The 17,411-nt window shown below is 43.5% G+C and overlaps 1 protein-coding gene across 1 annotated transcript in view; it reads right to left on the bottom strand.

The window, feature by feature from the left end:
* Positions 1-14,250: 14,250 nt before the first annotated feature.
* Positions 14,251-17,411, bottom strand: part of LOC129701442 (insulin-like growth factor-binding protein-like 1) — a 42,672-nt gene continuing 39,511 nt past the window's right edge. Inside the window, 1 exon segment of the mRNA XM_055642624.1 lies at positions 14,251-14,981. Coding sequence (XP_055498599.1) covers positions 14,944-14,981 — 38 coding nt within the window. The 3' untranslated portion in view covers positions 14,251-14,943.

Raw genomic sequence — 17,411 nt, 5'->3', positions numbered from 1 at the left:
TGTTTGGCACAAACATTGTGGGCCAAAGGGCCTGTTCCTGGACTGCACTGTTTTATGTTCTGAGCTATTTAGATTGCTCTGTGCGCATTTAAGTCCTATTCTTTCAACTGAAAGAATGTTAGGTGCAGTAACTGTTTAAATTACAAATCTCCCCAAAAAATTGTGTCCACCTCATAAAACCATGAACATTGAAGTGCAAAGGGAGATCATTCAGCCCATCTTGACTATCACTGACCCATGAATGCAAGAGTAACCCATCAATAATCCTTCTTCTAGTTTCTCACGATAGCATTATAAACTACTTCTCTTTAAATATTATTACATTTTCTTTCCCATTCAAATAAACAACCAGCTCTGCCTGAACTATTCCCTCTGGCAAAACATTCCATTCTTTAAAATTGTGTACTTACACAGTGAAAATCTTCACTCTGGAGACAATATTAAATGTTAAATGGGCAAGTCCTCATCAATCCCACAGCAATAACTACACTTAATATAGCCACCAAATGAGCGCAGGTTGAATAAGTTAGGTCTTTATTCTCTGGAGTGCAGAAGGTTAAGGGGGGACTTGATAGAGGTCTTTAAAATGATGAGAGGGATAGACAGAGTTGATGTGGACAAGCTTTTCCCTTTGAGAATAGGGAAGATTCAAACAAGAGGACATGACTTCAGAATGAAGGGACCGAAGTTTAGGGGTAACATGATGGGAAACTTCTTTACTCAGAGAGTGGTAGCGGTGTGGAATGAGCTTCCAGTGGAAGTGGTGTTGGCAGGTTCGTTGGTATCATTTAAAAATAAATTGGATAGGCATATGGATGAGAAGGGAATGGAGGGTTATGGTATGAGTGCAGGCAGGTGGGACTAAGGGAAAAAAGTTGTTCGGCACGGACTTGTAGGGCCGAGATGGCCTGTTTCCGTGCTGTAATTGTTATATGTTATATGTTATAGGTGCGCTACATACCAAAGGGATTGTGAAATCGACAGAAGAATGTATGGTTGTGTGTTTATGCTTGGTTTTTTCATGTTATTTATTTTAGTTGTTTATTTCAGATATTTCTCTTTTACGTATCGTTAGCTTTTAGATAATGTGTAAATGGTGCACTGACTGGTTGGCATTTTTAATTTTGTTGTACATGTTTACATGGTCACTTCATTTCATGAAAATATATATAAAAACTACTTTATTTAAAAGCCACAGTAAGAGTATGTGAAATCGGGCCCTGCCAGAATTATGTACAGGTTGGGATATTACAGCATCAGAGTAATAGAGTCATAGATCTATACAGCATGTCCTTTGGCCAACTCAACAATGCCGACCAAATTTCCTAACAGAGCTGCTTCCATTTTCCTATAGCTAAGTTGTGAAAGGCTGTAATCTTGAACCACTGTCGTCAGTGCACTCGATGTATTGCCACAGTGGTTAAAAAGGCTGAAGTTCCAGGTTTCTGAAGGTTCACAAGTTAAAATGGAGTGTGACTTAAGGTGAACTTGGAGGTGGTGGGGTAACCTTGACCTTCTGCGTGGTAGATATCATGGATTTTGGAGGTGGTTTAGTGGAAGCCTTGGACAGTTGCTGCAGGGTACCCTTCAGTGCCCGCTCCAAGTGCTGGAAACATATAAAACTGCAGATACTGGAACAACTGGTGGGCGGCCAGTGGCGGAGTGGTGCTTTACAATGCCAGAGACCCATGTTTAATAGTAAGATTAAACGAGAACTTACCAGTTTGAAGTTTGATCTGTATTTTATGAGGAGTTACGATGAGGGATTACGTGACGAACCCGTCCAGCACGCATGCGCGACGTACTTCAAAGCAGCGGTGTGGAATCACAGGAAACACAATAATTGAAATAAACATAGTAAAGGAAAGGAGAACTAAGATACCAGTTGATCTCTATAATTGAGGGTGGGAGCGGAGGGCACGTAATCCCTCATCGTAACTCCTCATAAAATACAGATTATCATTTCAACAATTAAAATTAAAATTTAAATTGAAGGATAATCAATATTTTAAATATATACAGGTATGTGACTTTATGAAGAAATATACACATAGATTTCAAACTATATTTTTAGATCCTTTAGAAGAAGCAATGAATATTAAGGCTGATTCACAAAAATTAATATCATACTTTTATAATAATATATTAAATAGAGAATCACCCTCAACAGAAGCGTTAAGGGAAGATTGGGAACAAGAGCTAATGATAAAGATCTCGAAGGATAGATGGGAAAAGTATTTGATGAATACACATAACTGTTCTATTAATGCAAGACATAATTTAATTCAATTCAAATTATTACATAGACTATATTATTCAAAAACGAGGTTGAATAAATTTTATCCAAACGTCTCTCCCAGATGCGATAAATGTTTGTTTCAAAACGCTAATATAACACATTCATTTGTAGGATGTACAAAGTTGAATAAATTTTGGAGTGATATATTCGATATATTTACAAAGATTTTCAAGTCAAGAATAGAACCCAAAACGGAATGGATTATATTTGGAATAATAGGAGAAGATACCAATTTAAATAAAGATCAAAATGTTTTTTTTAATTATGGGTTAATAATTGGAAAGAAATTGATACTTAAATTTTGGAAAAATACAACCACACCAACCGTTAAAATGTGGATTAGGAATATGATGGACATAGCACGCCTTGAAGAAATGAGACTCCGACTAATAGATAAATATGACCAATTCTTAAGGAGTTGGTCTCCTTTCATCGACTTTTTGGAATCATGTGATGCAGCGGTACCGTAAGGATTGCTGATTTCAGTTCATGACGTGGATAGATCTACATCTCCGAATACAGATTTGAAAAATTCTCTTTTAAGGGGCCTTCTCTTCTATTTCTACTTTCCACTTTCTCTCTTCCTTTTTTTATTTTTTATATACACACTTCACGTTTTTCTACTCTCTACCATCTATTTTTCCACTTTTTCCACTTTTTCCCCTTTCTATTGTTTTCTTGTTCTTGTCCTGCTTACTTCCTTCTTATAACATAAAACTAGAGGTTGTACATAGAATGGATTACGGTATTACATAGTTGGCACCTAAAATTAGGTTCCACTGTACTGTTTTGTGCTGTATTAACTTCTAATAAAATAAACAAAAAAAAAAAAAAAGAAAAGGAGAACTAAGATACCAGTTGATCTCTATAATTGAGGGTGGGAGCGGAGGGCACGTAATCCCTCATCGTAACTCCTCATAAAATACAGATCAAACTTCAAACTGGTAAGTTCTCGTTTAATCTTACTATTTTACTTCGGAGTCACGTGAGTGACTACGTGAAGATTTTAAAGCTCTGTGATTTCAAACCGTATAACAGTCCATGCTTCACTCCCTGCCGAAGTCATCCAAGGGAGGAAGTGTGTTATCGTAATCAAACCTGAATCTGTTTGTAAAACAACAATGGTATTATTTGAAAATAATAACAAAGAAATTAATGCTCCCCCGGGCTAAATTATATATTTTTTGCAGCGTCTAAAATTCTCTCTACAAATGAAATGGGTTTTAATGGCTTGTTTAATCGGCGTCGGCGTTCCACCAGCCCGGCGTGAGGGCCTGAACATCGGGCCACCCGGGGCGGCGACTGCGGGTGCTCGGAAGGCCCCGACCATGGATGAACACGGAGGGGAGGCTGGCTGGACTATGGTGCCTTCCTCACCTTGGTGCCACTGTGTTGTGTTGTGTCGTGGACTTTCTATGTTTGTGCTTTTTTTAAATTCTATTTTTTTTTTTTTAATATGTTTTAATATTTATTACTTATTTATTTTTATGATACTGACTGTAAAGGGAAATTCATTTTGTTGTCTCTAATTGAGACAATGACAATAAATTTGAATACAATACAATACAATACAAAGTTGTAGAATGTTTGAAAGTTCTTCCCATGGACCACCCCTCTGTTACCAGGTTAGGTCCAGTGGCACATCCATACTGTTAGCCGCTGACATGGATGCTGCTCTGGTGGAGTGAGATGTGCAAATATCGGTATCCACTACAGCAGCTCCCAATACCTGTTTGAGCCATCTAGAGATGGTTTGACTCGGTACCCTGACCCAGTGGCTTTTTTGTGGCCGACTCATTTTGTCTCCCTCGGGAATTTTTTGTTGTGTTGATATATTGTAGAAGGTGAGTCATGACGTATAACGGTGGTCAGGTGGGTACGCCTGGAATTTCCATAATCAGTCCTGAAGTTCCTGGTCTGCTCTGTTTTACCAGCTCCTGAATGGTGAATGTTATTTGGTCTGATGTTATGACCATATTGTCCAGTCTGAGTAGGTAAAAAGACTGGACCCTTATGCTGAGACTAAGCCATCAGCATGGCCGCATACAGGGTAGCTGTTTTCAGTAAGAAATCTGGCTGGTGGCCATCCCTTAGGTATGTTAGGACAACGCTGACATCCCAGACCTTGGTATATCTAGGTCTTGGGATTTTGAATAGAAGTTAGTCAGATTCAGTCGGAATACAAAGAAATCGATATCTGGTGTTCCATATTGCGTTGTAATTTCAGCAAATACTTCGGTTTACCATGTCTGCCACAGTATTTAGCTCACCTGGTAGGTAAGTTGCTGATAGCCAAATATGTTTGACGACATACCATTACCAAATCAAATTGTCACATGATATCGATTTTATTCCGCCCATGTGGTTTAGTATAGGCCACCACTGTGATATTGTCAAATTATAAACAAACCTGCAAAATGGTGCACTATTGAACAATATGCTTTTAACCCATAGAACGCACCCAACATTTCCAACTAGGTTTTATGTCCAGTGTCTGTAGTAGTGGTGATGACTATAGATTAGTCCATTTACCACCTGTTCTGGATATGGGTTATTTTGTTTAAACGCTAGCACCTTAGCTCTAATGGAAAGGTCCAAGTTAAGTAGCTGGTAATGCTGCTACTAATTTCCCAATTACTCTTGCCACTTTGTCGAATGGTTGGTTGATTGTTAACCATTAATTTGTTACAGGTTTGTGCCAATTATGCTGATTCTCCTTTTGGCAACGTTATAGACATGTGGACTGAGTTAATTGAATACCAGATAGTCCATAGTTGTGGATGGTGTCAACGTATATTTATCTGGATTGTATGACAAAGCCCAGGCTAAATAAGTTTTTAGTAGCTAATGCTGCTGATTTAGCTAATTCCATGGTTTTGTCTGTTGTTAAATATCATCGAGATATGCCATGACAATATGTTTCCTTAATAGTGTCAGGGCTGGTTTGAACATCTTGGAAAACAGTTTTGGCTCATATTTAGCCCATTAGTCAATAATTTATACTGCCATAGTTACCCCATCCAGGTAAATTTTAGGTATCTCCAATGATCTTTATGCATGGGTACTGAATAGTATGCATCTTTTAAGTCGATGCCTACCATAAAGTATCTTTAGGAAATCCATGTTTGGCAGTTACAAATGTTTTCCATTAAAGTGTGTATACCTGGTGAAAGTATTCAAAGTGGTTAAGTCAATGATGGTGCAACAATCACCATCTTTTTTGTTTTTTTTGGTAAATAAATACGGTTCCAAAGGTTCATATTTAGACTTCTTTATGACCCCTTTGTATGTCTTCTCCAGTTCAGCTTGTCCCTCATGTTTCCTTTTTAGTGAGAGGGTAAAACCCCTTTGGGGTGCATGCTGAACCGGTGGCAAGTTTTTCTTAAATTCAATTTTGTCCTTGAATACTTTTGGTATATAACTAGTGATAGTTCTTCATGCTTCCAAAACCAGGTGTGGATTCCCCCCCCCTGTTAGCACAATCCCCTCACCTTTTATGTGATGGTAGGAACCATACTCACCTACCTCCACTGTTGTTTAGTGGTGTGTTCATTTCTTCGGTTTCTGGTTCCTTGTTCGTCAGGGTGGCATTGTTGGGGGGTGGCGCATTTTCCATGGGGCCTGCTCTGGGCCCTGTCCTGAAAGACTTGCGGGGATGGCATGCGGGCTTTCACCAGTACCATGAAGTAGACGCCTACTGGTGGATGCATGTTGGTACTGCTGTCTGGTTTTGTGTGGTTTGCTCATTCCAGGTCCTGCCCTCATGAGGCCAAATATCTTGGATACTTCGTCCAGTTTTTAGGCTTGATTTGGTAGCTTTGCCAGATAGCAGGATCTGTGGTTCTTAGGTCGGCGTTCTCACAGTCCTGTGAATTTTTTAGGTTGAGGGCAGGTTTTATGACTTCCTTCCAGAGATTGCGGATCACATACTGTGTTGAACAGTAGGGTCAGGTGTTTTGCCATACTACCCTGCCCCTCTGGAATGAGCATGCTAAATGATAGCCGACGTCAGGGGTATCAATATTGCAAATTAAGATTTTGGGTTTTAAATGCCCTGCTCAATGTACCCCCATTAATGGTAGGCATTTTGAGCAAATGCAACTTTGGGGAGACGTGATAAAGTCCAACGCCTCATGACTACCTGTCTTGGAGAGGTTTTTAAAAGACAGGTAGTAAGCTGGCCGGCAGTTTAGGCTGTAACGGCCATCTTGCTCGTGGTGTAGCCACGTAGCGGTATCTCACACCCAGCAGCTCTTCCTGGTCCTGTACCTCAAGCATACTCCCGATGTTGTTCAGCCAGTGACCCCTCTTCTTGACCAGCCCAACCCTGGTCGCCAACGATCCCCTCTGATGAGGGAGATGCGATGGCCAGTGCTGTTAGTGCACTGGAGCGGGAGTGTTTGTGCTCCCTTGGCGAGCTTGCCCCAGCTCCCGAGGCAAGTCTCGCTGGAGTTTTTACTCCATGACCTTTCTCTGAGGCTTGGAGAACAGACACTTTCTCGCTCTCGGGCGGTAGTTTGAAGTGCCGGCTCTCTGAATGAGCCGGCCTGTCCGTCTTCCGTGTGTCTGTCTCCAGCCCGTTGCGACTGGTCGCCAACTTTGTTCAGGCGGCTGCCTCTGTCGTTGTCGCGGCGAGTCTCCTTGTCGGAGTATGCAGGGATTACCGGCCGGTCTGTATCTTGATTTGCCTCCAGTCCACTGCTGTTCGTCAGGCAGCGCTAGCGGACTGGGCTCGGCTCGGTACCCATGACTGCGTCGAGGTGCCGCCTCTCGCCCCCCCCCCCCCACTGATGGAACGCTCCTTCCCTGGAGTCGAACGGGGGCAGTTTTTCTCTGTGCTGCTTTGCTCTTTCCAGCTTTCATCTGGTGCACAAAGAAGAGCAAAGTTTGTCAATTTGAACCTGTGGGTAAGTATTTACCTAACGGTCCGTTCTTTCAGGCTTGTAGCGGGAGCGCCTGTACTCCCGTTCGTCGCTGTTGCACTGCGTGAACGCTCATGTCGCGCATGCGTGCTGGACGGGTTCTTCACGTAGTCACTCACGTGACTCCGAAGTAAAATCCTGATGACAGGTGCCTGTCTGTATGGAGCTTGTACATTCTCCCCATGACCTGCATGGGTTTCCTCTGAGATTTAGTTTAGTTTAGAGATTCAGCGTAGAACCGCACTGACCACCGATCCCCGCATATTAACACTACCCTACACACACTAGAGACAATTTTTAAGAAGCCAATTTACCTACATATCTGTACTCCTTTGGAGTGTGGGAGGAAACCGAAGGTCTTGGAGAAAACCCACATGGTCACAGGGAGAAATTACAAACTCCATACAGATAGCACCGATGGTTGGGATCGAACCCGGGTCTCTGGCGCAGCAAGTGCTGTAAAGCAGCACTCTACCACTGCGCCACCGTACCGTCCTTCTGCGATCTTCAGTTTCCTCCCACACTCCAAAGACGTATACGTTTTTTAGGTTAATTGGCTTGGTATAAGTTGACCCAAAATATTAACTGTTTATTCTTGAGCAAAAAACAAAATCCTGTAGGAACTCAGCGTATCGGGCAGCATGGCACAACAGAGGATGTATTTCCTGCGGCAGCTGAGGAAGCACAATCTGCCACAGGCAATGATGGTCCAATTCTACACAGCCATCGTAGAGTCTGTCCTCACCTTCTCCATCATGGTCTGGTTTGGCTCAGCCACCAAGCACGACACCTGGAGGCTGCAGCGAATCGTCCGATCAGCTGAGAAGGTTATTGGCTGCAACCTTCCCTCCATTGATGAACTGTACACTGCAAGGGCCAGGAAGCGAGTGGGCAAGATCATCTCTGACCCCTCTCACCCTGGCCACAAACTCATTGAATCACTTCCCTCTGGAAGGCGACTCCAGAATGTCAAAGCTGCCACAGCCAGACATAAAAACAGCTTTTTTTCCACTAATCTGTAGCCTCCTTTTGCTCTGGTATTTTAATTCACATGTTTAATCAATAATGTTTTATTAATAATGTTTTATGTGTCATTCCTAACTGTCACAATGTATGTCGTTGTCACTTGCGGGTGGAGCACCAAGGCAAATTCCTTGTATGTGAATACTTGGCCAAAAAATCTATTAATTAATTCATTCATTCATTCATCTGTAGTGGGAATGGACAGATGACATAGAAACATAGAAACTAGGTGCAGGAGGAGGCCATTCGGCCCTTCGAGCCAGCACCGCCATTCATTGTGATCATGGCTGATCATCCCCAATCATTTCGGGTTAGGACCCTTCTTCAGACCGATAGGAATAGGGGGAGAAAGCTGGAACAGAGAGGTGTGGGTGGGATAAAACCTGACAAGTGATAGGTGGATACAGTTGAAGGGGAAGTTGTTTGGCAGATGGGTGGAATGAGTGAAAAAACTACAGGTGAAAAAGAAACAAAAGGGTGTCAGATAAGGGGAGAAGAAAACTGATGTGTAAGGCTGGAGGAAGGAATACGGGGTGGAAAGGACAGGACAGGAGAGGGGAAAGAGGAAGCATAAAATGGAAACGGGGACTATGGGTGGAGGGGAAGTTTAGGTTAGTTTAGTTTAGAGATACAGCGCGGAAACAGGTCCTTTGGCCCAACGAGTCCACGTCCTTCATCAGAACTGAATTATTCTTTTTCATGTTTAGTCTTGTAGGCTTGTTTTGCAATTAAACAATTTTGCATTCCATTCTTTTCCCACAATCAAGTGTTTTGCTTCAGGAAGTAATTGGAACAGTCAAGTTAATTAGACAACAAGGCAATGTTTACACATATCCACTACATTCCTCCCCATCCTGTTAGTCTACTGACCTGTGGTGTATGGCCATCATACAGCTCCAGTGTCCCTTGAAATGGAGAGAAATGACAAACTGGGAACAGGCACTCTGTCTCCCAGGAGGGTACGGAACATTTGCATATTTCAGCTTAAAATTGTGCAATATGGTGCATACTGTAGCGAGTCTTTTAACTTACACTTGAATGCAATATATATGCTTTAAATTGGAATGGAGCGTTTTTGAAAGGGGGGAGGCTGTGCGCTCACTGATCACTGGCCTTGGGGATACCCGGTGAGGGAGTAGAGCAACCGAATGGGGAGAGGGTGTGGAAGAAGGGTGTCCCCCCTCCCAGGGTAGGAACGTTTTGAAATTTGATGTATTCAAATCTTGTTTTAGTGCATTGTAGAAGTATGATTTCAATGTTTTTTGTATGAAGTATTTTTAAGAGGTAACTTTTTAAGGGGTAACTTTATCCACACAAAGGGTGATGGGTGCATGGAACAAGCTGCCAGAGGAGGTAGTTGAGGCAGGGACCATCCCACCATTTACGAAAAAGTTAGACTGATACATGGATAGGACAGGTTTGGAGGTATGGACCAAAAGCAGGTGGCGTAGCTGGGACATGTTGGTGGGTGTGGGCAAGTTGCGCCGAAGGGCCTGTTTTCACACTGTATCACTCTATGACTACATTATACCTCCACCATGCATGAATGCTTCAAAATCAAGTGATCGAGTTTTATTGCCATATACTCAAGCATAGAAACATAGAAAATAGGTGCAGGAATAGGCCATCGGCCCTTCGAGCCAGCACTGCCATTCAATATGATCATGGCTATTCATCTAAAATCAGTACCTCTTTCCTGTTTTTTCCCCATATCCCTTGATGTCATTAGCCCCAAGAACTAAATGTAACTCTCTCTTGAAAACATCCAGTGAATTGGCCTGCACTGCCTTCTGTGGCAGAGAATTCCACAGATTCACAACTCTCTGCGTGAAGAAAGTTTGTTCTCATCTCAGTCCTAACTAGCCTCCTTTTATTCTTAAACTGTGACCCATGGTTCTGAACGCCCCCAACATCGGGAACATTTTTCCTGCAGTTACAGTAAGTGAAAATCTAGCAGGCAAGCAGGATGCTTTCACCAACCACCCCCATTTGAAGTCCACTATCTTCCACCGTTTCTTCCCAGTGCTTGGTACTTACTTCCAGCAGCCACTGGTTGTCCTCCAGGATGCACCGAGCCGCAGCCTGATCCATGCCGGTCACCTGGGCAAATTCGGCACAGAGACTTTCACGGCAGCGGCGCAACGCTTCGACGCCTCCGACGGCCCAGGACTCTTGCACTGAGGCTGCTCCATGGCCGGAGCTGCAGTGAGCGACTCGCCAGCCCGGCAAACACTCTCCAGCTCCGCTCCCAATCTACATCTGTCCCCGCCGCTGCTTCTGCTTCCAACACCCGCGGCCCATGCAGTTGAGCCCATGCTCTCTCCCTCTCTTCCCCCTCTCTCCCTCCCACCTCACTCTCCCCCTCTCTCTCGTCCCCTCTCTCCCTCTCTCTCTCCTCTCTCTCTCTCAGTCCCTGTGTGTCTCTCTCCCCCTCTCTCTCCCCCCTCTCTATCTCTCTCTCTCTCTCTCTCTTTCTCTCTCTCCCCCTCTCTCTCTCCTCTCGCTCTCTGCCCCTTGCTTCCCCTCTCTCTCCCCCTCTCTCTTTTTCTCCCTTCCTCTTTGTCTCCCCCTCTCTCTCTCTCCCTCTCCCTCTCCACACACTCCCCCCCTCTCTCCCCCCCACCTCCCTCCTTCACTCACCTCCTCTCCCCCCTTCCCTCCCTCCTTCCCTCTCTCTCCTCTCTCCTCTCTCCTCCTCTCTCTCTCTCTCTTTCTCCCTCCTCCACATCTCTCTCTCTACTTTCTGTCCTCTCTCTCTCTCTTTCTCCTCTGTCTCTATCTCCTCTTTCTCTTTGCCCCCCCCCTCTCTTTCCCCCCTCTCTCTTTAACCACCCCTCTCTCTCTTCCCCCTCTCTCTCCCATTCTCTCCTATCCTCCCCTCTCTCCTCCACCCCCCCCACTCTCTCTTCTCCTTCCCTCTCACCCCTCTCTCTCTTCCCCCCCTCCCCCCTGGCGGCCTCTCTCCCCTCCCCTCTCTCCACTCTCTCTCCCCTACCCCGCAAACCTCTCCCTCTTCTCTCCCCGCTCCATTCACTCCCCCCCCGGCTCTCCAACACCCACTCTCCCCTCTCCCCCCCCCCCATCAGATAAAGCATCTCCCCCCCCCACCTCCCCCCCATTTTCATACTCTCTCCCCCTCTCTCCCCCCACTGTCTCCGTCTCCTTCCCTCCTCTCTCTCTCTCTCTCTCTCTCTCTCCACCTCCCTTTGAGAGTCTGTCCCTTCGGCACAGAGACTACCGACGGCTCCGCGGCCCGGGACTCTCACACTGGGGCTGCTCCTTGGCCTGAGCTGTAGCGAGCGATTCGCCAGCCCCGCAAACACCCGCAGCCCGGCGAATACATCGTCAGTCCCGGCTCCCCGCATCTGTTCCCGCTGCTGGTTCTGCTCCCATCCCTCCCTCTGCCCCGGCTCTCCGACACCCGCGGACCATGCAGTTTATCTGAGTTTGGAAATTTTCGTTGATCACAAAATTTCTCACCACAGAGCGTGAGAGTTTGCGTGAGGGCGCGAGTCTCACGCTCATAGCGTGAGAGTTGACAGCCCTGCAGTAGTTCTATCTTGTCCCACTTTTGCATATTTTAGTTTAGTTTAGAGATACAGAGTGGAAACAGGCCTTTCTGCCCACAGAGTACGTGCAGACAAGTGATTCCCGTACACTAGCTCTATCCTACACATGAAGGACAATTTAGAGAAACCAATTAAGCTACAAACCTGTACGTCTTTGGAATGTGGGAGGAAACTGGAGCACCCGGGGAAAACCTACGTGCTCACAGGGTGAACATACAAACTCCGTATAGACAGCTCCAATAGTCAGGATCGAACCCGGATCTCCCCTGTAAGGCAATGCACCACTGTGCCACCCCACGGTCAAGGTGACGGAGTGAATGTACAAGCTCCGTACAGACAGCACCCACAGTCTAGATTGAACCCAGGTCGTTGGCTGTGAGGCAGCAACTGTATCAGCAGCTGCGCCCATATAAAGCAGCGAAGTTTAGCTTTTAATATGGCAACGGCAAAGACTTATTTGATGACAATGAAATAATCAGATTTTAGTTGCTGTTTGAGGGACAGTTACTGAGCAGGTCACTGTGGAGAATTCACTTGCTCTTCAAAGCATTGTCATAGGATTCTGATAACCTCTGCCGTGGGCAGACATGTATACAACGCAAGAACATTTACCCTGCATTCCAAGTGTTATTTCACAAACTGTGGGTGGTGTTGCTCTAAGAGATGCTGTGAATCTATTACCACTCTTATAATGGCTGGACCACAAGAACAAATAAAAGCTTGAAATGTTAGTTTAATGCAGGATTGTTATGATTAGCCAACTAAGCAGACAGGCATCCAACATATTATTTCACAGTTATCACGAGTTGCAGTTTGTATTCCCACGGTGAAGGAGGAGGAGACGCTAACAGGCCACAGGCCATTTTTTTAGGTGGCTGTGCTCCATTAGTTTAGATTAGTTTAGTTTATAGATACAGCACAAAAACAGGCCCTTCGGCCCACCATGCCCATGATCCCCGTTCACTAACACTATCCGACACACAAGGGACAATTTGTAATTTTTACCAAAGCCAATTAACCTACAAATCTGTACATCATTGGAGTGTGGGAAGAAACTGGAGCACCCAGAGAAAACCCAAGCAGGTCATAGAGAGAATGTACAAACTCCATACAGACATTACCCGTAGTCAGGATCGAACCCGGGGCTTTGGTGCTGTAAGGCAGCCACTCTACTGCTGCGCCACAGTGCAGCCCCTAATTAGTTTCATTTCACTGATATTCTCTGTTGGCTACTTGTTATTCTAGAGAATTATAATAAAAGGTTTGATGCAAGTGTAATAGTGAGCCAGGGAAAAAGGATTTGTTATGTCATCTCCTCAATTTTTAAAGACACCGTGGCAGGTTAATCATTAAAAGTCACACACTTAATGTAAAGAAATTTAGGAATAAAAACTGCACAATTATTTTTAAAGATCGGCATTTAAAATACACTTTCACAATTACATGGAGGTAACTTTAAATGCCACAAATGTTACTAGCTTAGATGGGGCATTGTATTCAACATGGATTAGTCGAGCTGCAAGGGATGTTTCCATGCTGTATGAGTCTTTTACTCCAGATTCCAGCATCTGCAGTCTCTTGTTACTCCTATCTATAACTTCACTTTCCAAATTCTGTGATGACCATATCTTGAAGTAAGCTCCTGTTGCAATGAACATAGAAACATAGAAATTAGGTGCAGGAGTAGGCCATTCGGCCCTTCGAGCCTGCACCGCCATTCAATATAATCATGGCTGATCATCCAACTCAGTATCCCGTACCTGCCTTCTCTCCATACCCTATGATCCCCTTAGCCACAAGGGCCACATCTAACTCCCTCTTAAATATAGCCAATGAACTGGCCTCAACTACCCTCTGTGGCAGAGAGTTCCAGAGATTCACCACTCTCTGTGTGAAAAAAAGTTCTTCTCATCTCGGTTTTAAAGGATTTCCCCCTTATCCTTAAGCTGTGACCCCTTGTCCTGGACTTCCCCAACATCGGGAACAATCTTCCTGCATCTAGCCTGTCCAACCCCTTAAGAATTTTGTACGTTTCTATAAGATCCCCTCTCAATCTCCTAAATTCTAGAGAGCATAAACCAAGTCTATCCAGTCTTTCTTCATAAGACAGTCCTGACATCCCAGGAATCAGTCTGATGAACCTTCTCTGTACTCCCTCTATGGCAATAATGTCCTTCCTCAGATTTGGAGACCAAAACTGTACGCAATACTCCAGGTGTGGTCTCACCAAGACCCTGTACAACTGCAGTAGAACCTCCCTGCTCCTATACTCAAATGAAGTATAACCACACTTGAGAAAATGTTTTTGGCTAAACATGCTGAATTGATAATTGCCAAACCAGCAAAGCACTAAGATTTCCTTTGTATTACTTCCTCAAATGGGTGAGAAGGTGGGAGCCAAATGTATTTGAAAAATAAGATTTAAAATAGAAGAAAATAATTCTGAAAGGTAACAATGATCTTTATTAAAACACCTTGTAAAAGAATACACAACAGCTGTTACATTTTGTAGTTTCTGTTGGAAACCTCCATTCTACATTAGTTACACCAGCAATGAACAGAGCTGTGCAATGACCAGAGATTCAGAAAAATTGTTTCTGGTAAAATTACGTATGGAAATCTGGTAGCTGCACAAGTTCCGCCAGGTCTGTTCGATAAAGTTGAAGGTGAAAAAGTATAAAAGCACAAATCTGCAGAGAAATCTATTCAATGACTACTCATTTATTAGCACTGAAGACAACACAACTAATATAGAGATTAAGAGTTAAATATTGTACCAGGAGCTATGCTGAAGGATTAAACATTTTAGATTAACGTAGCATGAATGATCCTTGTTATGGTGCTACGGTACAGCATTCCGTCTGCACGGTTCATACAGTCACCATGAGCTTCAAACATATGCAGCTCCAATCGTCTCCTCTCTACAAACACCTCAGGCATTTTCAATTGCATGCTGTGCAGGTTACGCAAATGGCAGTCATTTCATCCTGGACCTACTAACATCATCATAAAAACTTTACAAAAGTAGAAGAAAATGGTACAAAATACATAATTTTCAATTCGGTTTGATGAGTTTCATCTTTGTCTAACTCTGAAAACGCCGAAGTATCAGCATGGAGTAGTCCATGATTTAATTTTCTTTCTTTTCAAGCTCCTCTTCTATCTTATCTGAAAGAAATGACATACCGCCAATTAAATTGCATTCTAAAGAAACAGGCAGGAGAATAAAATTCCCAGACAATGTTGAAGATATAAAATTCAGTACAGTATTGTTTTCAAGGTCTCTGTTTTGCCAAGAGCTAACTGATTTAGGTCCTTTGGAAGTAGAAATGCTTTGTAATATTACCAGAAATCTCATATTTCAATCTTCTTACTTTCTGGCTTCCTGAGAAAATGAACAATTATATTTTGATTTATCACTTCCCTGTCTTTCTCCATAAAAGGTGCACTATCCCACGGGACATGATCAGCTTCAAAATATATAATTGGTTGGATTATGAACGTTATAGAAGTTTGGACTTTGATCCTGTAAGTAAAAATTCAGGTCATATGACAATAAAACACTCAACTCTATTGAGGAGTCCATTTCTGTGATGCATATTTCTATGATTCTATTTTATTTCCTGCAACTAATCTTGGACTTCCGCACCAGAAATACCGGCATTTGGGATGAAAGTTGGAGAAACAAAAGTAGATAAAAAGAAGGAAACTAGATGGTTAGAGAAAAATAGCTCCAGGGAGAAGATCTTCAAGTTTAGCAATGGTAAAGGAGAGGGAAGTGAGAGAGAAAAAAATTGTTGCATAGGTTTAATGTGAGAAACCTGAAGGGAAAAAATATCAAACTCGTTATTACACATTGGAAACCATAACTTAAAAAATTAAGGCAGCTTCTAGATTATATTAGGTATCTGATGCAATGGGGACGTCATAACCTTACTAAGTAGAAATAAGGAACTGTAGATACTGGTTTCCCAAAAAAAGGACACAAAGTGTTGGAGTAATTCAGTCAGTCAGGCAGCATCTCTGGAGAACACGCTGGAGGTGACAGAAATGTCGGAGGATGATGTGTTGAACATGGAGGCTGGTGGAGCGAAAGATGAGGATCAGAGGAACTCTATCGTGGTTCTATCTGGGGGAGGGGGAAGCAAGAACAAAACTGCGGGACACAGAGGGGCCACGGCTGAGGGAGCCATCTATGACAGCAGGAGGGAAACTAAGGACATTATTGCCATAGAGGGAGTGCAGAGAAGGTTCACCAGACTGATTCCTGGGATGTCAGGACTGTCTTATGAAGAAAGACTGGATAGACTTGGTTTATACTCTCTAGAATTTAGGAGATTGAGAGGGGATCTTATAGAAACTTACAAAATTCTTAAGGGGTTGGACAGGCTAGATGCAGGAAGATTGTTCCCGATGTTAGGGAAGTCCAGGACAAGGGGTCACAGCTTAAGGATAAGGGGGAAATCCTTTAAAACCGAGATGAGAAGAACTTTTTTCACACAGAGAGTGGTGAATCTCTGGAACTCTCTGCCACAGAGGGTAGTTGAGGCCAGTTCATTGGCTATATTTAAGAGGGAGTTAGATGTGGCCCTTGTGGCTAAGGGGATCAGGGGGTATGGAGAGAAGGCAGGTACGGGATACTGAGTTGGATGATCAGCCATGATCATATTGAATGGCGGTGCAGGCTCGAAGGGCCGAATGGCCTACTCCTGCACCTAATTTCTATGTTTCTATGTTTACTAAAGAAAGAGGACACCTCGGATCTCCTGGAATGGAAAGCTTCATCTTGGGAGCTGATGTGGCGGAGTCGGAGAAATTGTGAGTGGGGGATAGTGAATTTGTCAGAGGCATAGTGAGAGGAAGTGTAGTCTGGATAACTGTGTGAGTTGGTAGGTTTGCAGTAGATGTCAATCGATTGTCGGTCCCCTGTGAGAACAGTGAGAACAAGAAAGGGGGAGAGGTGTCAGATTGAGAGTCCAAGTGAATTTGTGGACAAAAGTGAAAAGTATTACTGTTGATTTGGGCCAATGCTAAAAAAGGTTTGTATTTTACTGCTGTCAAATAGGGATCTTCTTTGAAATACTATGCAGAATATCACAACATACTGCAATTGGTATTTAAAATATGTCACCTTTGTACAAACGCAGACCTATCATAAATTTTATTATACTGATGGTAGAATATAACTATTCCCAGAGTAAGACTATGGTCTACTTGTGTGTATGCTAAACTTAATGCATAGACCTCAAGTTCAAGTTCAAGTTCAAGTGAGTTTATTATCATGTGTCCCTGATAGGACAATTAAATTCTTGCTTTGCTTCAGCACACAGAACATAGTAGGCATTTAATACAAAACAGATCAATGTCCATATACTATAATATAAATATATACACACGTGAATAAATAAAATGATAAAGTGCAAATAACAGATAATCGGTTATTAATAATCACAGTGTTGTCCGAGCCAGGTTTAATAGCCTGATGGCTGTGGGGACCTTCAATTAAGCCAGGAAAACCCACCAACCCCAGTCTATACAATGTAAGAAGAACCCTCAAAAACATGCCTTCTTGACTCCACATCCCATCCTTCTGACTCC

The sequence above is a fragment of the Leucoraja erinacea genome, chromosome 1 (genome assembly GCF_028641065.1).
Source record: "Leucoraja erinacea ecotype New England chromosome 1, Leri_hhj_1, whole genome shotgun sequence".
In the NCBI taxonomy this organism is placed as follows: domain Eukaryota; kingdom Metazoa; phylum Chordata; class Chondrichthyes; order Rajiformes; family Rajidae; genus Leucoraja; species Leucoraja erinaceus.
The sequence above is the reverse complement of the archived record's forward strand: the minus strand, read 5'-3'. Positions and strand labels throughout refer to the sequence as shown.